The 26,768-nt window shown below is 37.3% G+C and overlaps 2 protein-coding genes across 3 annotated transcripts; one reads left to right on the forward strand and one right to left on the reverse strand.

The window, feature by feature from the left end:
• The first annotated feature begins 4,666 nt into the window (after positions 1-4,666).
• LOC122047253 (brassinosteroid-responsive RING protein 1-like) lies at positions 4,667-6,071 on the forward strand. The gene has a single exon (XM_042608414.1). The coding sequence runs from the start codon at positions 5,345-5,347 to the stop codon at positions 5,810-5,812; it is 468 nt and encodes a 155-aa protein (XP_042464348.1). The 5' UTR covers positions 4,667-5,344; the 3' UTR covers positions 5,813-6,071.
• A 918-nt stretch (positions 6,072-6,989) lies between these two features.
• Positions 6,990-14,999, reverse strand: LOC122047252 (ER membrane protein complex subunit 2-A-like). Of its 2 annotated transcripts, XM_042608413.1 has the most exons (10): positions 14,699-14,999; positions 13,631-13,695; positions 12,709-12,757; positions 11,777-11,871; positions 11,399-11,484; positions 11,243-11,302; positions 11,075-11,156; positions 7,425-7,538; positions 7,155-7,343; positions 6,990-7,050 (listed from the first exon to the last, which is right to left on the reverse strand). In XM_042608413.1, the coding sequence occupies exons 1-9, from the start codon at positions 14,883-14,885 to the stop codon at positions 7,173-7,175; spliced, it is 909 nt and encodes a 302-aa protein (XP_042464347.1). In that variant the 5' UTR covers positions 14,886-14,999; the 3' UTR covers positions 6,990-7,050; positions 7,155-7,172. The 2 variants fall into 2 exon arrangements, with proteins under 2 accessions (XP_042464347.1, XP_042464346.1); XM_042608412.1 differs by having other exon boundaries at positions 6,990-7,343.
• Between the last annotated feature and the right edge of the window lie 11,769 nt (positions 15,000-26,768).

A 26,768-nucleotide genomic window follows, 5' to 3' on the forward strand; every position in this document is an offset into this window, starting at 1 on the left:
AATCCTAATTCTTTTTTCATACGATAACAGCTAAGAAATTATAGTTACTATAATTATGTGATAAATTAACTGTTATATGATGTTATAGTTATTATAACTTGTCAATTTTGTAAGTCTCGATTGAGATAAAAAAAAATTATAGAAAAAAGATAATAATATAAATAAATTATAGTTATATAGTACAAGTAGTTCGATAATTATATTCGAAATGTCATATCCTTTTATAAAAAAAATTAATATAGGACGTTCTTTCACGATTCTATCAAAAAAAAAAAAAAAAAAATGGGTCTCATAATAAGTTGTTATTATTATATTTGTACTTTACCTCTATGGGGGAGACAAGATAGAGAGACAAAGGAAGTGTTCAATGTTCCCACGCACTGAAATAATTTAATTAGATAAAAATATTTTTATGTTGACTCTCAGGCTCTGGTGTCTGCCATGCTTGGCCCATTTCCACCGCCACCGCACGGCGGCGGCCACCACCACCGCCGTGGTCACGAGGGGCAATTAATGGAATTAATGAGACATGGCCCACAATTCCCATGGAGGCAGGCCATGAATGAAGAGTGGGGTTGACATAGGTGCATGCACTTGGGCATGATTTATTCTTTAGTCATGCTCAGAGCTGTACCTGTGTACGACGGGACCTGAAGCGCATATTAAAAAAATGACTCTTCTGCTACGATAAATAATAATAAAGTTCAATTTACAAATAACATATATATTAAATATATAAAAAAATTAAAAATAAATATATTACATCAACAAAAAAATAATAAATATTTAAAATAATTATATAAACACTACTCATATAGATGTTTTAGAGATAAAAACAATTATCAAATCTGCATAATTCAATTGTCGAACTCTTTCTTTCTCAATAGATAACATTGGTAGCCCATTTAGTGTATCATATAATACTGATACCAATGCGGTAGCTACAGACAGTAGCAAGACGACAAGTAGTAACCACCATGCAATTAGGTCGCAGTTCGTACAAGCGACTGAGGTAGCGTGTGACAGCCCCGTGCTATGCAATTAAGTCACGCGAACAAAGGTCAACTGCCAACCCGCATCGAGTGAGATAGCCACTGTGAGAATCGACGCGATTAGGTCGCACAAACGATTCTTGTTGCATGATTAGGTTACAATTAGTGTCACGTGTTGCAAGACGAAGAAGATGGTCGAAGAAGAAGATTATGATTACCTCTTGTTCCGTGGATCTGTGCCTTAGTAGAAAGAACACCGAAAAAGAAATCACGTGCAAAGAATAGCAACACCGAAGAATAAATTATGTGCAAATAAGAGTCATGCGTCAATGTGTGCCTCGGAACTGTGAGAATAGGTTTAACGACCATTTAGGATTCATATCTCTCATTTTTTTAATAAAATAATGGGCCCTTCATTGGGCTGGGCCCTGAGGCGATCGCCTCTCTGGCCTCATGGAAGTTACGGCCCTGGTCATGCTTAATTCTTGATTTATTTTTACAAAAATAGTTAATAAAATTAACATAATATTTATTTTTTTCATATCAAATCAATTTAATCCTTCTTTAATATTGTTCATTCTAGTAAAAGATGAGTTACTTGAACGGAGATAATTCAGTCTGTTTATAATTGACCGTTAATTGATTATAAAGTAAGAGAATTTTTTTTTTCCAAGAATACGATTCGTTATGAATTAATCATACGCTATTATAATAAATAATCCAATAAGAACTTGTTTAATATTTGCTTATAATTTGATGGTTGATTTTAATTGCTTCAATATATTTTACATTCATTTCTTTGTCATCACCTAACTTATTATAAGTGGTATTTTCATAGTCTCACAGATTAACTTAGTTAATAGGTCTTATATTGATTTCCAATGGATACATCATGTTTTATTGATTATCTTAACCCTTCCTTATATGTGCTATTGCTGCTGGATAAAATCTTCATGATTTATCTTCCTTCTAGATGGTAAGAGGCCACCAGCGAAATGACGATTTCATTTTTTACTATTAATAAATGGTATTTTCATTTTTCAACTTCATCCCTGAATCATCATCATCCCTCTTTATCTTACTCAACTATTCTTATTGCATTATTGATTTCGCTTGAATTCGAATTCACTTTCATTAATCGCTTTCATTTATATTATAATTCAGATATCTAATCTTTCAGATTGATTACTTTTAAAGATGATTGATTCAGCTCCATGAAAATTTCACATTAACTGTCAAGATATATTATGGATGTTGACTGATGACTCAACATCAAAAGATAAGGTTCAAGGGTGAACTAGGTTGGCTCCAAGCAGCTTAAATAAATTTAACCTTTTGATATTAAATGTATTTTAACAATCTTCAAATTTTAAACTTTTCTTCTCACTTTCTAATCTCTTCCATCTACTTTTTTACTAAGCCAATTTGATTCAATTATTAAAATTTTGATTTCCATTATACAAAACCAAGTACTCAACTTGCCACTATGAAAGTGTTTATTGAAAGGAAGGAAAACAATCCTAACACAACTTGCAAGTGTGCCATGATTTTTTTTTGATAAACCTTACCTGGGGCGAACAAAATCTCAATTAAATTGAAAAAACTAATCAAATTAATTATATTAAAAAATTCGATTGGATTAATTTGGAAATCTATATTTTTAAAAATTTCAATTATTTTGATTTATTTGGTTCAATCTCAATTTTAAAATTCAAAATTTGGTTACATTGAACCGGTTCAACATATCAATCAACCGTTGGCCCAAGTCTATAATATTTTTTTAAAAAAAAAATCCCTAAACCGTGTAATAATAAAATCACGACTTGTTAGGATCAATCGAATAAAATCAGTCGGTTGTTGGACTAATAAATCGGATAGTAAATTTAATAGTCGAGTGATGCAATTAATTGACGTCCACAATCAAACACAGTAAATTCAACAATCGATCAGGTGCAATCGACTGCTCACATAACAAGACTGCTAATGAAGGAGTAATTAACCGTCTGTTGTTAATGAAAAAAATAGTCGATTACTTAATAATTCAGTAGTTAATTTGATAGATTACCAAATTAATCGATTTTATATCAGTTTGGTTTATTTAGTTTTAATGACAAAATTTATCCAAAAACTAATTTAAGTAATTCAGTTTCAATTTCATAGGTTCTATTTTAATCCAATGCTCAACCTAGTCCTTTGTGTGCCGCTGAGACAAGTGCGAGGTACATGTATTGTTGCCATGAAGAATATGCTGGATAAAAAATTAGGGTTGCACCCTTTTTTGTGAATTGAGGCACATGAAGACCTGCCATATTGCCTCAAGCTTTGATAACAAAAGGACTATGATTAGGCATGTGTATTGATATACGTGTGAGATTCCATTCAAAGTTAAAGTTGATCGTTAAAAGGAGGAGAGATTTTTCTTTTCCACTAAGAAAAAGGTTGATGTGAAGCATGTGGCACCAGATGGAACAATTTTAGGCACAGAATGTTGACACAATTTTTGTTTGGATTAGTCATATCAATATCATAATTTATTAAATGTTTTTATAACTTCATCCTCTAGATGCAATTGAAAGGTCACAACAAATGGGTCATAATCTTGCATTTAATCTATCTAAATCCATACCAGTGATGATAATATTGTTTAAATTATAAACTATATATTTTTTCCATAATCCAATGGGCACCCTAATCAAATAACTCCTAGAGAACCTTTACTGAGGAATCTTATCCTAGAAAGAAAGAGACAATATTCACAGAGCTCATAATTCATTGACGAGAAGAAACAATGATGGTGTTTTGATATGAGGTTGCAGAGGAGATCTCATGGAAGATATTGTGGCAAGTGAAGGGGAGTAATCTGAGAGAACAAATCTTGTCTCCATATCTTTAAATGCAATCAAATTCCAAAACCCTTCTCTATCTTTTCCCTGTCAAGGCATCCACATCTTTGGTTGTGTTGGTGGACACCAAGAGATAAGGTGATGTTACTAACACATGGTGTGTGCGCGCGCATTGTGGCAGGATTAAATGCATTCAGCAGACAAGAGGAGTACGTGTCTCTATCTCATTGTCATCTTTGATGTGCAGTTGAAGGTAAACAAAAGACGTAAATAAGAAAGAAAAAAAATAGTTTTTTACCTCACAGAGATTGGTCGGTGAAGTAACGACGAAGAACTTGAACCTTTGGGTGGCATTTAAGAGAGGGTTGCCTTGAGCCATGATGGCAATATTAAATGCCAATTGATCAGGTTCAGCTGGCTAAGGATGGAGCTAAAAGAGTTAGCTTGTTCTATGCAAACAACATGACATGCATTCAGATATGAATCTATTGAGAACATTTTGACAATATTAAAGCTGAGTTTGAGTAACAAGGAAGAACTTGAACCTTGAGAGAATACAGTGATGGTTGGCTGTTGAGGTGCCAATCGATCGGGTCCAGTTCGTCCACAGATGATGCCAAAAGAGACAGATTGGTCGATGCATTTGGATGTGATCCAATGAGAGCATTTAACAAAACTGAAGCCTAGAAAAAAAAAATGAAAGCAACTAACAAGTCTGTTACTTTGTAAAGATTTTCTAATACTTTTTTTTTTTACTGAGAACTTGATTAATTGACCTGTGGAAATCTGAAGGCAATGATGGCAGCTCAGAACGATCTGTTGCACTACCAAACAACTTTTCAGCTGATGAGTCAATTGCCCAGCAATAAATCATGCTTCTCTCCACAGGATCCATCACATGCCATTCTTCTGGTCTTTCTTCACAAAGGGATGGGGATGGAATTGACTACACCTCCATCCACACCCATGTATAAAATTATACCCAACACCACCTCTTCTCCAGACACAGACACGGCCACAGAGAGCAAAAGGCCAAAGGAAAAGTGACCCCGAAATCCTTATTAGCTGTGAGATTCTCTCGGGCATTTCCTCATACAATTACCAGTTACAGCCCGCCTTCTTATAAATTATAATTCTCCCAGGCATTTCCTCAAACAATTGCAGCTTTTCCTCTTAGGAATTCTCGCAGGCAATTGCAGCTTTTTCTTCGTATGAATTTTCTCAGTCATTTTCTCAAGCAATTGCAGCTTCCCTTCTCATAAATTCTATCTGGAATTTCCCCAAGCAATTGCAGCACCCATTCCTATGATTTCTCTCTCAGGCATTTGTTTAAACAATTGCAAGCTTCCCTTCTTATGATTTTCTCAGGCATTTCCTCGAACACTTGCTGCGTCTCTTCTCATAACTCTCTCAGGCATTTCCTCGAACAGTTCCAGTTGCCGAGTTGCAGGTAGCATTCTCAATAATTCTCTAAGGCATTTCATCGAACATTTATCGCGCACTTCTGCCATGGGCTTCCCCGTCTGCTACTCAGAGCTTCCCAAGCTGCTCCTCCACCTGCTGTTCCTATTGGCTCACCTGCGGAGGTTCCTCAACTGGGTCTCCAGTTGCCTCGGCCTCTCGGACCCCGAAAGCGACCTCCACCAGGAGGCGGATCGCTGCTTGCTCCTGCCCCCGGTGCCGGCCGAGCTCATCCAGGAGCTCTCCCCCGCTACCCGCTTCGAAAACCTGGCGGGCGGCAACATCTGCTGCTGCGCCGTGTGCCTGTCCGAGTTCGAGCCTGCGGACAAGGTCCGGCGAATGAGCGACTGCCGTCACATCTTCCACCGCCACTGCGTCGACCGGTGGCTCGAGCACGGGCAGTGCACCTGCCCCCTCTGCCGCGCCCCGCTCTTCCCATCACAACCGCCCTCCGCCGCCGCTGACGAAGACTTCCCGTGCTCCGTCCCGCTGCCGCTAGGGTTGCCCTCGCCCTAGGAAACTTGTTCATATCTGCTCTGCCTTGGAGAAGACTGATGGAGATGGATTGAAGTTCCGGAATTTGATCATGAAGGACGATCCAAGAACAATTGGAGATCGAGGGAGGAGTCTGGTATGAGATTGTGGATCGAATCATGGAATCCCTCTGCTCTGTTCCTTCTTCCGGGTTGGCCGGCTGAAGTTTTGTTGTTGTTGAAGAAAACCTGTGAGCGCTTCAAAATTTCACGAAACAAATGTCTTTTCTTTTTCTTCCTTAGTTTCTGAATATGATGACGTGATTTTGTGCATTTTTATTAGGGAAATCATATTTAGTTCGATAAATCTAGGTAGAAATTTTTAGGGTTTATGAATCTGTCTGTGCAAATAGTTTATCAAAATTTATATCAAATATATATATTTTTAATCATTCAAACAAAAATACTTAACACTGCCAAAGGGATTTTTTAAGAGGGGAACAGAAACAAAGAAAGAAATGATGAAAAAAAAATTATTAAATCATTTTATTAAATATCAATGAGATCATATCTAAATCACAATCCCTAGTTCGTCGGGATAGAAAAAGAAAGGAAAGAGTTAATATTCATGGTTTGGAGATGATATGATCCGACGTATGAATGTATATTATGTATTTCAGTTGGCCTTAACGACCAAGTGAGAAAATGGTTCGATGGATTGGAGGTTGGTTTCAAAGGATGTGACTCGACAAATTCAAACTTACAAAGCAATTAGAGTTTGACCTAAGGTCACAAGTATTAAAGCTAGACACAACCGTTCATCTAACCTTTTGTAGATATGGACCTATGTGAGTGATATGGTACGATGGATTGTATTAATGTATTAACTGCCAGATAAGCTGCACAAGCTTTTTAGGCTACGGTGCAACGGAAAGATACTAAATTGTCAACCAAATATTTGTATTTTGATATCTAATTATAATACATTTATAGAAAAAAAATTTTCAAATAAGACATGCAACTACAGAATACTAGACTTCTGAGCTGCTCGTCATGAGCACTTTCTAATTTACTCCAACGACTAATGAAAAATTTTCATAAGAAAAAACTAGACAACCATCATTCCAGGTTTGATTCGGTGTTATTTGCTTCACCCTTTGTTTTTTTTTTATGTGCCGGACAAGATTGAGGCTTCTTAGAAACAAGAACAGACTTTTCGATGCTGTATACTACCAATTCTGTCATGGTATTTTGATCTGGGGAAATAGATGTTTCTCTCGTCTGAAACAAAATAATTCAGCAAATGCAACCCACAGATGAAGCCAGCCCTAGCCCCCAAAAGAACAGATCTAAATAAAAATATCCTCAAGTAAATATGGAATAACCTTTCCGCAGATTTCGGATCAAGAACTCAGTTTCATGTTCTTAAGCATGCTGTTGAGAAGAGGCAGCTTCTTGGGAGCCCTGTTCTTGTAGTCGCGTCGCAAAGCTTCTGCCCCCAGATATGGCAGATCGGAGCTCTCTTTCTCTTCCTTGTTCCTGCCTTTTGTTAGCTGACTGATGGCAGCGTTACACTGGAGGAGTTTGACGTGAAATGTCAGCGAGTACGATAATTGTGGGAAAGCGACAAGTAGTAGTTATCAAGGATGTCTTACCAAGCATATTCCATAGAGAGCTCTAATGTTCTTTCCTCCGCTTAGGGTGATGGCAGATGCATAGTACTTCTTGGCTGTCTGGAGATTTTCCAGGCTCCCCATGGTGTAAAGTACCTGTTGAATCAAGACACAAGACAGTGAGGAGATCACTTGAAGGGAACTTGCATGCTCTTGTAATTCATTGTCAACCGAGAAAAGGAAAATAAATTATGAGAGGATAAACTACCAAATTATTTTTATCTGATCCGCTTGCTCGAGTGAGAAATTTGCAATTTTATTGGTCTAGAATTAGAAAGAAAACTGAAATTGCCACTATGTCTACTTGATAAAGTGGGTATCCATAAAACTGGCAAGAAACTTGGATTCCTCGTCCAAATTTTAAACCACGCAAGAACATTAACCATGGAAAATGAGAGATCTCATGGTTTTAATAATTGCCTAGCACTTGGGATTATACATTCGTTAAATCAACCTTTCAAATATATTTTGAATACTCTCTCTAGTTTTTCTTTGTCTTCCGTTTGTAAGATTTCACTAAACTGAAAATTTCAAGCTACCACCTGTGATCATAGTTAAGTCTCAAAATTGATGGTTTAACATTGAAAAAGAAAATCTGGCATATACCTTATACATTATCCCGAAAGCTGATATCAATGAGATGATTAGGCGATAACAAAGATAAGTAATTTTAATATCCAACCAAATAGAGAGTTCATTTCATCATATTCACACACATCTTCTCTACTCTTAATCTCAATTTCGTATTCTCTATAGTTTTTGTCTTCATTTCTACACACTTTCATTTCCAATTTTCAATTACAATGGAGGAGGCCGTGGAGGTGCATCATCTCGAGCTTGGAAGGGAAAGGAAATAGTGAATTCACGGGAGGAGGGCCCCAACATTTAATCCACCGATGATGAGATTGAATCCGACACCCGAAACACAAGGAAGTACCGATGCAATTACTTTTAAGATTCGGAAACTTTCTCCTCTAAAGTCTTCTATTTTCACTAAACATTTTAAGAATGTCACTTTTCTGTCGGGAGAAATGCGTGCAAAATGTAAGCACTGCAATGTTTCCTACAAATTCCAAGCCGACGACGGCTATGGATCGTTGAAACGACATGTAGAAACGAAGCACCCGACGGAATATGGACTCAATCATTCTCAAACACAATTATCAAGATTTTCTTCAACTAGCGGTACTACTGATTCCGGTTTATGTTTATATTCGGATAATAAATTAAGAGAATCATTAGATAAATTTATTTCCGTAGAACATCTTTCTTTTAGTTTTAGATTTAAATGTACGTTTGAAGATTTTTATAAAGAATCTCTTAATCCATGTACTAAACGTGTTCATAGGACTACACTTACTCGTACAATTAAAAAATTAGTAAAACAAGAAAAAAAAATTAATTGATGAATTTAGTAAATTAAATAATATTTTTTTTTTATGTTCCGATATTAGTAATGATCATTGACAAATATACTCGCATATGGGTGTGACTTGCCATTGGATTGATAACTCTTGGAACCTCCAAAAAAAGATTGTTAGCTTAGAGAGTTTTTGATGAATCATATAATGCTCATAACATCGCACAATTATTATGTTTAATTTTAGAAAAATATGGATTAACTCATAAAATATTTTCAATATTATTAGATAATGCTAGTTCCAATACCACTTGTATAGATGATCTAAAATTTGTTTGTCATCTATTATTGGTGGTTTATTTTTTCATATTCGTTGTGTATGCCATGTTTTAAATTTATATGTTCAAGATGAATTAAAAATTTTAGAAAATTATATTAAACAAATTAGAATTGCAATTTCTTATTTATGGTCTCATCCATAAACAATAGGGTAGGTTTTGTAAAATTAATGGAATGAGACCTAAAAAATTTCCACGTGATGTACCAATATGTTAGAATTCAACATACCAATTATTACATAATTCATTTCAATATAAAGAATTATTATGTTTATTTTTTGCACAAAATACTAATACTAATATATATTTATTTTCACAACAATGGAATATTTATAGTAGTATTTGTGAAATTTTAAAAGTATTTAATGATGCAACCAAACACTTTCCGGTGTTTATTATCCCACTGCTCAATTAGTTTTAGAAAATTTTTCTAATATAGTATTAGTTTTAAATGAACATATTAATAATGAATTTTTATCTTCTTACATCTTAGCTATGAAAACTAAATAGGAAAAACATTTTTATTTTATTCATGAAATTTATTTAATTGCATTTGCTTTAAATCCTAGATTTAAATTAGAAGTTTTACGAGAAATGTTAACTTTATATTATGACACTTTAATTCAATTAAAGATTCTTCTCCTCCTGATCCAGTTAATATTATATATAATGTTAGAATTTATTTAGATGATATTTATAACTAATATTATGCAAAATATGGAATACAAATTAATATTTCTGAAATACAAAGTTTACAAAAGCACAACTTTTATTAAAAGAACGGACGAAATGTCCACGACGATCCTCAAGTTCCACGGAGGAACTTGAGAATTATTTTACAACTTGTTTTGATTTTAATGAAACAGATAGCGAAAATTTCAATATCTTAAAGTGGTGGTCGCAGAAGGCTCAAAGCTTCCCGTTCTCTCCGTGATCGCCAAAGAAATTTTAGCTTGTCCAGTGTCAACTGTTGCTGTGGAGCAAACGTTCAGTGCCGACGGCAACATATTAATGACGATCAACTTTGTCTCCCGACTCATTGGAAGCCCAAGACGATAGCACCAGAGCCGAGAAAAGAATCAAAGGAATGCAACTTTCAGATGACGAAGTCAAAGATTTTGATACTGAAGGAACGAATATAACAGGAACGGGAAATGGAATCGAGCGATAATGTAAAAGGGTAACAATGTAAAAGAACTACGTGGACTTTGATTCCCCTATACCCTAAGGCGATACGTAGGCAGCTTAAATAAGTGTAAGCCCTTTTTTAAAATAATTTTTATTTTTTTTAATATAATAATCTTGAATCATGGCAAACCGTGAACCGTAATCGTCTTGGGTGGTTAAGGTTAAGGGTTGACCTGCCAGGAACCGTCGAACCGACGGTTCCGAACCGTGGTCAAGTCTACCACCAAATCAAGAGAACACATTAACTACTTGATAGATCCAACTATTGGTCCAACTCAAGTTAATAATAGTTCTTCCTTGTCATTAGCCCACAATTCTGCTTGCATTGACAGTCTCGCTCATATAAGGCTTGGACATCTTGCAAATGCTCAAATTGTAATTGACGATCTAGTCAACATCATGTGGTCTCTCCATCAAAGGCTGTCATTTTCAATTGGATCACCTACTACAATGTCTAGAACTATACTATACCTCTACTGCTATCAAGTATAGCAACTAGTTGAAATGAGAAATAAAATCTATTAAGGTGTTAGGTCCAAAATGCTTCAAAAATAAAAATAGTAGTTTTCAAATAAACAAAAATCCAAGTAAGGTGTCAAATTTATAAACAAGACTGTATCAACTACTGCTCTCCTAAGGGAGAAGCATTAAATTAAGAATGTTAAATGCATTAGAAACCATCTGTACATGGAAGAATAGCAATTAAGAACATGAATGAATTGCCAAGATCGTTGAAAGCTACTTGCCTCTGCATACGCTAGATGATACGGAGAAACTGTTGGTTGAGACAGTATCAGCTCCTCGTAACAAAAGGCTGCTTGCTTATACCTGAATGGGAAGAAAAGTTAGAAAAACATAAATAAGCAGTAAAATATGCTAAACGGTATTACAAAATGACAATCAAGATGCCTCACATTTGTAGAGACACATAGATCTCAGCCAGTTCTCTCCAGGCATCATGATCCGCCATAAATCTAATATAATGTCAAACAATTCACAATGTGTTAGTAACAAAAGATTGTAATGCAACATAACAAAGAAAATTCAAATACTAATGGATAAGTCCCCACATGTCTAAGTACTTGTTGAGAAAATCAACAGCAACTTTCATATCTCCTCGTGCTTTTGCAATAGCAACCATTCTCTTGAAGATTATCTGCACAGTGTAGGTATAAGACTTACAATTCGTTGTTCAAGAAATTCATAAAAAAGCCATAACATCTAAAGAGCAAACAAATATTAAAGAAACCCAATTAACTTGGTCAAATCACAAGTTGCATTTAGCACCACAAATTGATAGTATTATGCCATCAAACACTGATCGAGCATATGTCAGCAAACTCAACCTAACAAGAATTTAACATTCAGACCTACAACCAAGTGTTTTTCATTCAAAACTCAGAATGAAACAGGAAAGATTATTCAGAGATTGAGATTCGAGAACGCACCTGATCAAGTGGGTTGTCTTCTAGAAGGCGTGCATATACTTTTTCTGCTTCGGCCAAAGCACCTTTGGCCTCAAGCAGCATTCCCTCTAGTCTTCCTGAAAATTTTTGCAAAAATATGTAACTATAAAGTCCTAAAATAACTAGTATCAATAAAGGGCAGCCCGGTGCACAAAGCTCCCGCCAATGTATGGTCCCGGAGAAGGGTTGACCAAAATAATTAGTATCAATCTTTGAACAAAATCAACAAGCATTTGCATAGTAAACCTTAAATGTAACTGAAAGCATGGTAACTTCATAATAACATTTTGCAGGTTGAAGAAACCACAAAACATTTTGCTTCTCTATGTCTTGTTTATCTACTATTAGATATTCTTTCCATTGTGTGTCTATGAATCTGCTCAAGTGCTAACATTTGCAACAAGCCATTTCACAAGAGCAAAAGAACAACATTCAATTGGCAGTGCCAAAGGCAAGGTAGAAGTGATGGTTGAAGAATCTAAGTGTTTATACTTAAAAATGGTAACTCTAATGTCAATCAACAAGCTAATGACAAGAAAATTAAAAAACTAAAGAAAAACCTAAATCCTGACTTAAAGAGTTAAGACAACAGGCGGTCCAAAAGGATACTTGACTAGTGTTCTCTACAGCTTGGGTCATGCCTCAGTGTTGCAAAGAAGGTTGACTTAGCATAACCTATTAGGCACAGATGTTTCAACCTTCACAAACTGCTGTGCTGGATCTTTTAGATATCCTAGGGGATCAACTGAATCTAACAACCCAAACATTTGCAATAGGTTTAGCAATTTAACAAAGCTTTGTTGACCTTGCTGACTCCAAAAGAAATAATGTAGTTGCTTATTTATTTTAGAAGATGACGAACTGTTTAGTGTTGATATATATTAATATTTATGAAAAAAAATGGAAAAGCTCACCAATTCTTAGGCTTCCAGGGAATTCCTTAGAGAGAACTGCTATACAATCCTGCAAGAAAAAAAAGATACCAAGTTACTATAAAATGTTGAAAATTTAAGGAGAAAATAATGGAAAACATGCTCTCTTTTTTTTCTACTCCAGACAATCACTTAAAATTGACATCCTAATAACCGTTAAAATGCTTCTCAATTTCCATAGACTTTCTGAAAGACCGTGCAATAACAGGAAGTACTTTGAATAGAGCAAAGATAAAAAACTTCTTCAGGCCGTCAAACATTTGTTTAGAACTTTTTCTCACACGCATGATGTTAACAGCTATATAACACACATTCATATACCAAATGAATAAATGGGTGGGTCAAGTGGTCAATAAAAAATTCAGCAATTTCCAAGCTAATCATATTAAAAGGCACCTATACAGGTGAGAGTGCAAAAAACATAATAAAACTTCGCAGTACGTGACATAGAAATGACATAGAAAATCATGTGTTACTGCAAGATACAAAATGAACTATGGTACAGAGTGAGTAAAATAAACTTCAAGGAAGTAAAATCAAATAAATATATAGGCCAAGATAGAAGATGTGTGCGCGCACGAACGCGTGAGAAGATGTGTGTGTACAAAACCATGTGTTAGCGATATGTATATCAAGGAACTGTTGTTCAGAGCAAGTAAAATAATCAAAAAGGAAGTAAAATACAATCAGATATATAGGTTAAGATAGAAGATACATGCCTGAAGTAAAATACATCAGTTATGTGTTAAGTAAAATAAATATATAAGTTAAGATAGAGGATGTGTGTGTGTACAAAATCATGTGTCGATGGAAAACTAAGACACAACCATTACTCAAAGCTAATAAAATTAACTTCAAGAAGTAAAACACAATTAATTAAATATACAGGTTGAGAGAATTGTACCTTTGCAACATTGTGTTGCTGGCAATCAAAAGCAGCAAAGGCTACCTGCTCATAAAGAGTCCATTCTGCATCAAAAGAGAAACAGTAAATTTCTTGTCTTCCATTACTCAGGTAGGCTTTTAGCATATGTCAATTTACAGATGTTTGTATGGCAACCACAGGAAAAAGTACAATGCTTAATAGTTGAGAAGGAATTTGACCTTCGAAGCATGTCACTTCTTTTGCCAATAATTCCTATAGAAATTAGAAAAAGAAGTCTGGCAAAGTAGTGATATCGTATATATAACAATTACTGATTGGCCCAAACCATTTCCGCAGGTGAGCCGTGGGTGACAATGGGAAGTTATATCACGTCGTAGTCTCTACCTGATGTTTGGAATTAACTATGCATTCGATCTTGCTAGAAACTAATATTTTCTTGGATGCTTGTTATAGAAAATGTATAACAAACATGTCAAATGCAATTGAAAACTAAGTTCGTAGTTCCATTAAAATATCATATGAAATCATATTGGCATAACCGTGAATCTCAGTAGGCTTTGTACCTCAGCTCTTTCTTTTATTAGCCAACCAACAGAAAAGTTTAACTCCAGGAATTTACAGTCTATCCAAATGCTTAAGCTGTCTGGTCAGAGGTAAATTACACTTAAACTGACGCATCAGTACCACCAAAAAGCACAGCTTATCATAGTTCCGAGTGAAATTGATAGCAATATTTGATTTGATCGGTCGAAATGTTGACAGGAAACCTTTTACCAAGTCATTTTTTCTATGAATTCGTCCAGACAAATTGGATCTACCAACACGAACTCGAGAAATACATTTTGCATGGCCCAGTGAAATTTTGATTCTCTTGATCGAATATCTTACTACTTCTCCGATGGCAATGTTCTCCAGTCTCCACAAAGACAATTCTCATATGGACAAAGGGCAACGCGTATTAAGGCTTCAAACAGCCGGATCTAGGTGTCTCATAAGACTGCCCTATGACCCATGAAAGATTGGAAGCGATCTCCGACAATTATACAGAAAAATATATATATAAAAAGATCAATTAACGTGACATACCTTCTCCTCCGAGCTTGGATCGGACCGTAGGATCGTTCAAAATGGCGAGTCCGTGCTTTAGGACCTTCTCGGATCTCCGGGCTTTGAGTTTGCGGACGAGGCAGAGGTACTCCCACGCCCCTCCGCCGCCGCTGTCGACCTGGATCTCGAGCCGATCCAACTGAGCCGCCTCCTCCGCTACCACCATCGCCGGCGAAGTTCGCGCCGCAGAGAGACAGAGAGATACCGAAGAGAGAAGCGCCGGTTGCAGACTTTGATACGATTAAAACGCTCTACAAAAGATACTCATAAAAATAAATTCAGTTGGTATCCTGACCAAATTATATTCCTCTCACCTTCATTTTATACTGGACGGACGGTCAGGATTGAAGACAGTATAATGAACGTCTTATTAACAAAGTGTAAGGTACATAATTAAGTTTAGCTCGGATAGGATCAACAACAATTCCATTTTTACACTTGTCGGGTTACGAGTTTGGGTCAGGCATGAACTCGGAGCTCTGATTATCTTTCGACTACTTTATTTACTTTTTTTATTTTAGGAAAAACTCAAAAGGACCTTGATCCTGTCTGAAAGCTGAATCAACGGACTCTGGGCACATGGCACTTTCTGAGTTACTGACGTAGATCTTCGGTACATCGCACGGCGTTCCGATGAACCTGCACAGAAGTCGGGCCGGGAAGGGATTCCCAGCGATGACCCTCCGACGCTCAAGTCAGGTAAGCGAACAACGAAGAAACGGCTCCAAGTATCAGAGATTGTGTACCTCCGGTGAAGTGCGAGGCTCCTTATATAGAGCTGGGAAGGAGCTCATGCACACTTACCGAGGCAAATACGTGTCCCCAGCCCATACCTCCGTAAAGCGTGTCAAAAGGCTTACCTGACACCATACTGCTACAGTCAAAGCATGTCTTTGATGGGACAGCGGAATCCCTTGTCATAAGATTTGAAATATGGCTGGATTATAGAGCACGCCCGCTGTCAGAAGATGTCCTTTGTCCTTTTCTCCTTACTCCCTGTCGGTCGTCCGGCTGGCCAGCACTCGCCTTACGTCCGGCCGGTCATATATAGTGATCTACTTGGGAGATTCTCGGTAATGTACTCTGTGGAGACTGTTAGCAGTATGCTACCTTATGTCTTCGGCCGAGCGTACCATCCGCTCGGCCCTATGATCATGCTCCCCGAGCGCCGGAACCCCGACTCCCGCCGGGGCGACTTTTGTCCCCAGATGGACACCGGTCGGTCGGCCGAGCGGTCGACCAACCCTTCTCCGGTCGGCCTATTGATCCAACCTTTTCTCGGGGTTCCGGTCAGTTCATCCTTCTTCTATCGACCACCTGGCCCTTTGACTTCCACGTGGCGTTGACTCCCCAGAACGGGGGTCCCCTGTTCTTACCGCCGGATCACTTGCCTCCCCTTCAAGTCTAGTCGAAGGAGGCGATCAGTCCGACTGACTGGACTACGAGTTTAGCCGGGTGGCTACTTCGTGCCATTATCCTACGCTCAGCCTCCCGTAGGGATGGCCGTAAGGTTAGTCAACAACAACATTCCTCGAATCTCCTCGTAATCTGCGCCAATCTCCGACATTAAGGTTGAGCATACGCTCATTAAATGCATCGAATAGCTGACTGCCACATGGCGCACTGCCGTCATCGTACGGCGGCGGCATGGTCGAGCGACGAGATCGAGGCGGTTTGAAATGAACGGCTGGATGTGTGCTTTGGCTCCCGTGGCCTGGATCCGACGGTGGAGGTCGCTCGGGCTCCGCCCTATAAGAGCTTCGCTTTCTCCTCCGTGGTCTCACTTATGCTCTCGCGTGCCCACAGTTATTCCTCGCGGTCCAAAGTTCCGGTGATCGTGTTCTCCTGTTTCCGGCGATCTCCTGTGGTCCTCCTTCGATCCTCCTCTTCCTTGTAAGGTTCTCTTTTCTCTCTGGTCTTTGTGCTTTTTTTGCATTTCTTTCCCAAGTTCCAATCTTTGGGGCCTCTCTTCGTCTGCTGTCTTCTTTCTTCTGTCTTTCTTGGCCTTTTTAATTCCTTCCGATCGGATGCAGGAGCGTTCCCACAGACGACGCCAAATTGATCATGTCCGAAAGTTGAATCAACGGACTCTGAGCACGTGGTGCGCTCCGAGTTGCTGACGTAGATCTTCGGCACGTCGCACGGTGCTCCGGCGAACCTGCACAGAAGTCGGGCCGGGAAGGGATTCCCGGCGACGACCCTCCGACGCTCAAGTCAGGTAAGCGAACAACGAAGAAGTGGCTCCAAGTATCAGAGATTGCGTACCTCCGGTGAAGTGCGAGGCTCCTTATATAGAGCTGGGAAGGAGCTCATGCACACTTACCGAGGCGAATACGTGTCCCCAGCCCATACCTCCGTAAGGGCGTGTCAGAAGGCTTACCTGACACCATACTGCTATAGTCCAAGCATGTCTTTGATGGGACAGCGGAACCCCTTGTCGTAAGATTTGAAATATGGTCGGATTATAGAGCACGCCCGCTGTCAGAAGATGTCCTTTGTCCTTTTCTCCTTACTCCCTGTCGGTCGTCTGGCTGGCCAGCACTCGCCTTACGTCCGGTCGGTCATATATAGTGATCTACTTGGGAGATTCTTGGTAATGTGCTCTGTGGAGACTGTTAGCAGTATGCTAGCTTATGTCTTCGGCCGAGCGTGTCATCCGCTCGGCCCTATGATCCTGCTCCCCGAGCGCCGGAACCCCGACTCCCGTCGGAGCGCCTTTTGTCCCCAGATGGACACCGGTCGGCCGGCCGGGCGGTCGACCAACCCTTCTCCGGTCGGCCTATTGATCCAACCTTTTCTCGGGTGTCCGGTCGGTTCATCCTTCTTCTATCGACCACCTGGCCCTTTGACTTCCACGTGGCGTTGACTCCCCAGAACGAGGGTCCCCTGTTCTTACCGTCGGATGAGACCTTTTATTTTTATTATCATTAAAATAACGATGTCTTAGTTTATGAAAATTAAAAATATCTTTATTTTAATATTATTTTAATAGTTTTAGTCATAATTACTTTAATATATTTAAAATTACTAAATAATTATAATTAAAGTAGTTTGAAATTGGCCCAAATGTGTTTAACTATTAATAAAAATTAATCTAACCTAATCAACTAGTTAAGCAAATTTAATCAAAATCGTTACAAATTATGAGATAACTTTTATCATCTCTAATTTAAAATATTATATCTATCCTTTGTATTGTATAAAATAAAAAAAAAAATATTATTCATACATATGCATTTATATTACTTATAGAAGCTATTGCTATCTTTTATCAAAATAATTTTCAATCTACTCGAAAATATTATAAATAATTATATCATTTTTTCCTTTATTGTCATATAAATTTATACATAATCTTAATTCATAATCAACTTATCATTTTATTCAATAAATAATTTTTTTTAAAAAAAAAAAATTAACACGGGCACAAATGGATGAGTAAGAATAGCTCCAATCCATCACCTAAATATCAAATTTTGTGTAAAAATAATACTAAAATATTCCAATTCATACACCAAATTTCACATCAAATATGATGGGGTAAATAATACAACACCATCTTTGGTGTTGTTATTCACATCACCATATTTGGTGTAGTAGAGACTTTTTATTTTTATTTTTATTTTTATTTTTATTATAAAATTAATAAAATTAAATGTAATTAATTTATAACTATTTATCTTTATAAGATATTTAAATGTAATTAGATGTAATTATTATTTTTTATAAATTTAAATTAAGTGTATTTAATAGCATATTTAAAATTTATTATGTATATTGGTAAAGATTTAATTTATTAAATTATTATTTTAAAATTATTTAATATATTTTAATTATAATTACATTTATAAATTATATCACTAATTTCATAAAAATAATACAATAAAATATTATAAAATTTATATGCATAAATGTAAAATGCATTACCCATTACATTACATTGACATACAAAATAAAACTAGTAATGACACTAAATCAAAATATTACTAATAAAAACTTAAAAACATGAGTAAATAACTTAACAAAGTACAAAAAAAATAATGATACTAATAAAATACACATAAACTTGAAATTACTTCAATAATATTATAATATTAATATTTGGGAATATCACTCCCCATTCTAATAAAATAATTATGAAATTATCCAAAAATATTTCGTAGGATTTTGAGATTCTTGATCTTCACATTGAGTTGTGATCCTTCTCTATGTATTAGAAATGTTTGAGATCCTTCTCCTTAATGTGCAACTGAATGAGATCCTTAGACTTGCATTCTCTTTTGCATAATTCTAATTTGTTCATTGCGAATATATTCACACATCATCAGATTAGAGATCGAGTTCAAATATTTGAATAAAATTTTAGTTTCTTCCTTGTAAATCATAGTATCAACCATTTTTATAGTAGTCTCAACAAGTTGAGCATTAATATTAATTACTTTTGTAATTTGTTGATCATCTATTTTCTTTATTTTTGCTTTATTCACCCCAAGAGGTCGTTTATTAGAATAACATTACTATCTGAATCAGTGATATTAAGATCAATAGAAGACACATAAGGAGATAAAGATGTATAGAATTTTTCATTAGAGAATTATTATTCAGATGAACCATCATTAGCATTTTGTTGTTGTGATTTCATGTCTGCATTATTCATAATGTTAGTGCCAAATTTTTCAATGTCTTTGAGAATATTTCAGACATGGTCAAATTTGAAACCCTTTGTGTATTTTTGGATCTTTTGCTAACAATATTTTAGCACGAGCTAACTGCAAGAAAATAATTGAACATTAGTTATGAAGACAATGATATATATATATATATATATATATATATATATATATATATTAATAAACTTAGACTTTGATTATAAAATTTAGCTAGTCTAAAATAAATATGAGTATAGTAACTTACAATATCTTATTCAAATGCTCCACTAAGATTCAAATGTTTGATTTGTCGTATGCAATCTTTCATTTTGGATTAAAATTTAGAAGCATTCTTTTTGGCAAAGATCTTAGCGATCGTCTATAATGTACAAAATTGTGATATGCATGAAACTCTTTCTCAATTATTGCTCAAAATTGATCATTCAATTGGTTGATCCCAATGATTAGATTTTGTGAAATATGATAACATAAGTGTTTATCTTCTTCAAATGAGTATAAAGTTTGTCGAGGGATTACACTCATTTTAGTAGAAGAGAGATTCTCATAAAAATTATTGACATAAAATGTGTTATGCCAATATCTGGTTGCCATTATATAGTGACAAAATGTGAATATAAAATTATACAAATTTTGATTCAGTGTGTCACGTCGCTTACTCAACTTGTCTCGATGTTATCATTGTTGTGTCACGCCAACTGTGCAATTTTATTCAAATATGTTCACTGTTAGGACACGTCATATGCAGAAAATAAAGAAAATATAGATATAATATACATTATAAATATATACCCTATAAGCAACATGTACCTTGTCCATTCAATTTTCTCAAAAAATGGATAACAACAATGATGATTCATTAACTTTATCATCTTCAAGCTTTGATGATGATAACTATGTTGGTGCAATATTCCCTAGGTCAAGGTTGACCTGGTTGACTGAGCTTGAATTGGTTCAAGCTCGAGTCTTGATGTATGAGTTTCGATGTTTGACAATACTTGTAGACAACACATGGAGATTGCAGGTGCGATTGTTCATGTGGGGAGATTGTGAAGGAAAGTCAAGTAGGTCAATGTTGACTGGATATTTGACTGGAAAATCCTGGTGAGTGAAGCCAGGTGAAAGTCCTAATAGGGAGGTTAGGCAGATTAGAAAGTCCTAGTAAGTGAAGCTAGGCAGAAGTGAAAGACCTAGTGAGTGAAGCTAGGCAGAAGTGAAAGACCTAGTGAGTGAAGCTAGGCAGTATAGAAAGTCCTAGTAAGTGAAGCTAGGCAGTATGAAAAATCCTGGTGAGTGAAGCCAGGTGAAAGACCTAGTGAGTGAAGCTAGGCAGTATGGAAAATCCTGGTGAGTGAAGCCAGGTGAAAGACCTAGTGAGTGAAACTAGGCAGTATGGAAAGTCCTGGTGAGTGAAGCCAGGCAAATGGAAAGTCCTGGTGAGTGAAGCCAGACAAATGGAAAGTCCTGGTGAGTGAAGCCAGGCAAATGGAAAGTTCTGGTGAGTGAAGTCAGGCACAAGAAATCCAGATGGATCAAGTTTGATCAGACATCTGGTGTTGGGAAGCCCAAGTAGGTCAAAGGGATTGATCGGATACTTGGCACAGGAAATCCAGGTGGATCAAGGTTGATCGGACACCTAGTGGAGATAAGTCCAAGTGGGTCAAGGATGACCGGACACTTGGCACGAGGAGAAAAGTCCAAGTGGGTCAAAGGGATTGACCGGACACTTGGTGAGTGAGTTCTAGCAGGTCAAGGGTGACCGGATGCTAGACATGATGTACCAACAGGTCATAGGTGATCGGATGTTGGTTTAGGGGGCTTTGGACTTGATTTTGGGCAAAATCAAGGAGCTGGATCGATCAGCCGATCGATTGGCTCATGTCCAATCAATCGGTTGATCGATTGGATGAGTCCCCATGACAAGCTTCCTCCCAATCGATCAGTGGATCGATTGGGAGAGGCTCGCAATCGCACAGAACAGCGCTGGATCGATCAGCCGATCTGTCCAGAGCTCCCAATCGATCGGGCGATCGATTGGGAGGTGCGATTCTGCGCAATAAGCCCTGGATCGATCCGTGAATCGATCCAGGCGTTTCCCGAGAGCACAGAGGCTCTCTGGATCGATCGACCGATCGATCCAAAGCCTCCCCGATCGATTAGGAGCAATCTAATCGATCGGGATCCGACCGTTGGCACTGGATAAAGCCGTTGGCGTGCGATTCCTTCGCCATTGCTCGCACTGTTCAGCTCCGATCTACACAGCAGCTTTTCCACAGCGTTTTCCACTCTCACCGTCAGTTCTTAAAGGATCTTGGAGAGACATCCAAGTCAAGAGGCGTGACTACAACAAGAGGAAGAAGCTAGGGTTAGGGTTTTCACTACATATCTTGTAAGATATTTCTTGTATTTGTCTTCTCTTGCTTTCTTGTTGTATTGAGAGTATTGTAGGGCTTCTCCACCTTCGGTAGTTACCGTAAAGGAGTGTTTTATTAGTTGAGGGTGCGTGAGTGTGTGGATCCTTGGACTAGTCACCTCTTCTTGAGGTGGATACCAAGTAAATCTACGAGTTAGCGTTGTGTGGTTGTTTCTTTGTATTTTCCGCTGCATTTCATCACAAGAAACAAGCAACGACGAGTACGAGATCGCGCCGAGCTATTCACCCCCCCCCTCTAGCTACATATTTGGTCCCAACAAGTGATATCAGAGTAAGGCCGCTCTTCACCGGAATCATCGCCGGAAGGGGCAACAAAGCTAGAGGGTGTAGAAGTTGGAGCAAATTCTATCAAGTCAAAGACTTCATCATCAAGCTCAACTTCAAATGGAATTCCAAGATGGTCTTAGATTCGACACAAGGGTGTCTCCACCATTCACAATGATGAGCTTCGATCTTTGGAGATCAAGGATCGAGAATTTCTTAATGGTGGAGATAGAGCAATGATTTACTCTAATGGAAGGCTTCGAAGCTCCAAAGAATTCAAGGGGCAAAATTCTCAAGAGGAGCAAGTGGAATCAAGACCAAATCCAAAGATGCAAGGTCAATGATAAAGTGACCAAGCTTTTGGTCAATCTATTGCCGAGCAACATCTTAGAGCAAATTGGAGATTTTGAAGATGCCAAAGAGCTATGGAGCAAATTGGCCAAGATTCATGAGATCCCCTCCACTGTACCAATTCAAGAAAAATCCAAAGAGGGTGACTCATTGGAGCAAGACCAAGAGGAGGGGAATTCCGAAGGTGAGAGATGCTCATCTTCCGAAGAAGAAATCCAAGAAGCTTCATCTTCAAATGAATGCAATGAAGAGGGCAAGGAGAGGGCATACTCCTTGTTTCATACACAAGACAAAGATGAAGAAGCCTCCACCTCTAGGATTGAGGGGGAGTGTAAATCATTGACACCGGAACAAGAAGAAGCCTCCACATCCGGGTCAAGAGAAGAAGAGGATGAAGAAGCTTCCACCTCCACAAGTCAAGCTAAATCAAATGAAGGATCAAGTGTCATCCCTACACATGAAGGTATAAATGTTCCAATTAACAATTAAAATTATATTATATGTTTTGAGTGTAGGGAACATGGGCACTACAAGAGCAAGTGCCCCGAATTGGCAAAGAAAAAGAGTCAAGTGGCACTAAAGGGTAAGGAGAAGCCCAAAGAGACCGCTCCCTCAACAAAGAAGAGCAAGGAGCGCATTATGTGTTTTTTGTGCAACCAAAAGGGACATTATAGAAGTCAATATCCCAAGGGGAAGAAAGCGGTCAAGGCTCAAGAAGGAAGCACAAATCAAGGGGGAGCCTCCAAGGTAAAACGAAAGGTATCATTTATTGAGCCTACCCCTTTAAATAATGGTAAAAAGCATGCTAGTTCTAATTTATATCATTTTAATGCTATTTACCATAAAAATAGGAAGCATGATGCCATTCAAGAAAAATACATGACTCTTCATGCTAAAACTATCACACCTAGGGTTAGGAAGGTAGATAAGAATTTAGGCAATAACTCTAATGATTTTAGTTATAAGCCTAGAAATAGAAATGCTCATGGACTTAATGAAAAATCAAAAACTAAGGATTTATGGAAAGAAAATCAAGTCTTGAGGTCAAGACTTGATAAAATGGAAAAGACCCTAAAAAGGATAGAAAATATCCTAAAAGGGCAAAATGAGCAAAATCTAGGTTTAGGACAACAAAAGCCATCCAATGGCCATAAAGGTTTGGGATACAAACTTAAGGCTAAGAAGGATGTAATTTCTTACCATAAGGTTCCATATAGCTATGGAACCGAGTCTAGGTCTAAGGGTCAAGTCAAAAGTACAAGGGAAGTTATCCCTAGGAGTATTTTTACAACTAAGGTGACTAAGACTTCTAAGAAGTCTAACAAAGTCACTAAAAAGGTCACAAAGGAAGAAATCCCTAGGGTTGACCAAGGTTTCTAAGAAGCCTAACAAGGTCACTAGGAAGGTATCTAGGGAAGTTATCCCTAGTGAATACCTAGAGCATCCAAGGAGCACCAATAGGTTTTGGGTTCCCAGGAGCATTTTCTTTACCCCATAGATGAGTTAGAGAGTGTCAACTCAAATTGAAAGGGTAGTTAACCTAATCATGATGAAGTGACACTCAAGGAGCCTTTTCAAGGTTATTATTAACCTTTGAAAATGAAAAGGATCATCATTTACTCTTAATTGGAGTAATATGTGCTATGAGTTGAGAAGTTTTGATGTATTTTCAATGGCAAAACAAAATATGAGTAAAAGAAATGCTAATTTGGGATTTTGGCATTTTCTTAGAAAGTTAAGGGCAATTGAGGCCTTATTTTTAAATGGTTACTCTTGTAAGAGTAAAATGTGTCAAACCTTGAGGAATTGTGTTTCTAAATTAAATTGACACAATTGGGATAATAATAAGAACTACCAAGTTGATATTTTGGTAGTTTGTTAAGGGATTAAAGGCAATCTATGTCTTAACTCAAATGGTTACTCTTGGAAGAGTAGATTGTGCCAAAATTTGAGGAATATAGTTAATTTCAATTGGCACAACAAATTAAGAGTAAAAGAAATGTCAAGTTGGGAGTTTGGCATTTTATGAGGGACTTAAGGGCAATCTATGACTTAAATTTTAAGTTAGCCAAGGTTTTAGGATACTTAGATAGGTAATGTAGGTATTTTATTTATGCTAAAAATTGCCATTATTGTTTGCCTTTTATATATCATGACATCATATTTATTTTTGCATTCATGTCTTATTATGAAAAACACAAAAATACCATGTCATGTCATACATACATCATATAGTTATAAGAAATTTTCTTTTGATTTTTTTTTTTTTATGTATGCCATAACATATCATGCATTATTTTAATTCCTTACAATTTAAGGATAAATGACATTTATTAACAAATAACATCCTTGGTGGATGTTCATAACCTCAAAGTACCTAGGTAGATATGCATGATCCCTAGATTAGGGCAAAACCAAACTTTACATCTCACTATGAACTATAAGGTGACTTGTATGTGGTTTAGTACACATTAAATACAAGTGAGATGTTAGGATGATGAACAAAACTCAAGATGTTGATTTAGTGCATTCTTTTGAGTTTTAGGTTCATCAAAACACATAGTTATGTGTTTTCTAATCATTGGGAAAGCTAATGTACAAGTCATGTGCATTGAGCCTAAGGAACATGGTTGGATATTGGTTTTGAAAATCATTTTAAAATACTTTTGGAAAACCTTGGTGAAGGCTATCTTTTGATAGTAATCATCATTGAATAGTTGAGCACAAACTTGAAGAAAACACTAAAGTGTTTACAAGTTTTCAAGTTTGTGTCAATCTTTGAAAATATGAAGTATTTTCTTAGAAAACTATTTTTCCATGATACTATATGGCCTAAATAATGTCTACAACGATTTTTATGATTTTTGAAATTTTGTAGATTTTTCTAGGGGTTTCTGAAAGTGACTGAAATGAAATTTCAGCTTTTTCAGAGCTTCAATCGATCACCCGATCGATTGAAGGGTCTCAATCGATCGGGCGATCGATTGAGAGCAAGCTTCTCGCGAATAGAAGCTTCCTGGATCGATCCACCGATCGATCCATCCCTCCTGAATCGATTAGTGGATCGATTCAAGCAGGTTCAATCGATTGGGACCCAACTCCAATCGATTGGGAATGTTGATTTTGGCTGGTAAAGTCTGATTTCAGTATTTTGGACCATCTTTAGTCTAGGTAACCATTCCTAACCCCTCAAAACATATTTATACACATTTAAGGGGAGTTTTCATGATGAAAACAAGGATGGATTGGTTAAGAAAAACTAAGTAGAGGTTTAGGTTGAGGTTTGGTTTCAATATTGAACTTTTAAACCTCAAAACTTCTAAATTTGGGTTTTCTAAAGATTTAGGGATTCCAAGTCATTGTTGGTGCAATGACAGAAGTTACGCGCATGTCTTTAAGGGGAGTTACTCTTTAAGGACATGAAAATTTATTTTTCATACACCTTGGAAGGTGGTTAACCTTCTTTAGCAAAAATGCTCAAGGTTGGGCATTTGAATGTAATGAAGAGTGGATATCTTCATTATTCAAGTGATGTTTGCTCAAGGATGAGCGTTTAGAATAATGAAGGGTATGAGACCTTCGTTATTGTGTTGTGAACAACGAGTGAAGTTGTCAACAACGTTGAGTAACTCTTCAGGGGGAGAATTTTTGATGTGTGCAAATAGGGGGAGAATGTGTGGTTAAGTTAGGCCTTCATTACCTAAAGAGGGAGTTTGCCCTCTAGGAAAGGAGGAGAATGAAGGAAACCATCACTTTCATACTGGCATGAAAGGAGTTGAGGCTATGGGATTAGCTTAACTTATAAGTGGTATTGTCAAACATCAAAAAGGGGGAGATTGTTGGTGCAATATTCCCTAGGTCAAGGTTGACCTGGTTGACTGAGCTTGAATTGGTTCAAGCTCGAGTCTTGATGTATGAGTTTCGATGTTTGACAATACTTGTAGACAACACATGGAGATTGCAGGTGTGATTGTTCATGTGGGGAGATTGTGAAGAAAAGTCAAGTAGGTCAAGGTTGACTGGATACTTGACTGGAAAATCCTGATGAGTGAAGCAGGTGAAAGCCCTAACAGGGAGGTTAGACAGACTAGAAAGTCCTAGTGAGTGAAGCTAGGCAGAAGTGAAAGACCTAGTGAGTGAAGCTAGGTAATATAGAAAGTCCTAGTGAATGAAGCTAGGCAGAAGTGAAAGACCTAGTGAGTGAAGCTAGGCAGTATGGAAAATCCTGGTGAGTGAAGCCAGGTGAAAGACCTAGTGAGTGAAGCTAGGCAGTATGGAAAATCCTGGTGAGTGAAGCCAGGTGAAAGACCTAGTGAGTGAAGCTAGGCAGTAT

This window comes from Zingiber officinale, chromosome 2B (genome assembly GCF_018446385.1).
Source record: "Zingiber officinale cultivar Zhangliang chromosome 2B, Zo_v1.1, whole genome shotgun sequence".
NCBI classification, from domain to species: Eukaryota; Viridiplantae; Streptophyta; class Magnoliopsida; order Zingiberales; family Zingiberaceae; genus Zingiber; species Zingiber officinale.

Bases quoted from the DNA above. Each gene is read 5' to 3' on its own strand.
- LOC122047253 (XM_042608414.1), top strand. From the start codon at position 5,345: ATGGGCTTCCCCGTCTGCTACTCAGAGCTTCCCAAGCTGCTCCTCCAC.
- LOC122047252 (XM_042608413.1), bottom strand. From the start codon at position 14,885: ATGGTGGTAGCGGAGGAGGCGGCTCAGTTGGATCGGCTCGAGATCCAG. The intron at 11,303-11,398 runs GTGGGGACTTAT...ACATTATATTAG, and splicing joins CTCAACAAGTACTTAGACAT to ATTTATGGCGGATCATGATG. The intron at 7,539-11,074 runs GCAAGTAGCTTT...TTGATTCAACAG, and splicing joins ATCATCTAGCGTATGCAGAG to GTACTTTACACCATGGGGAG.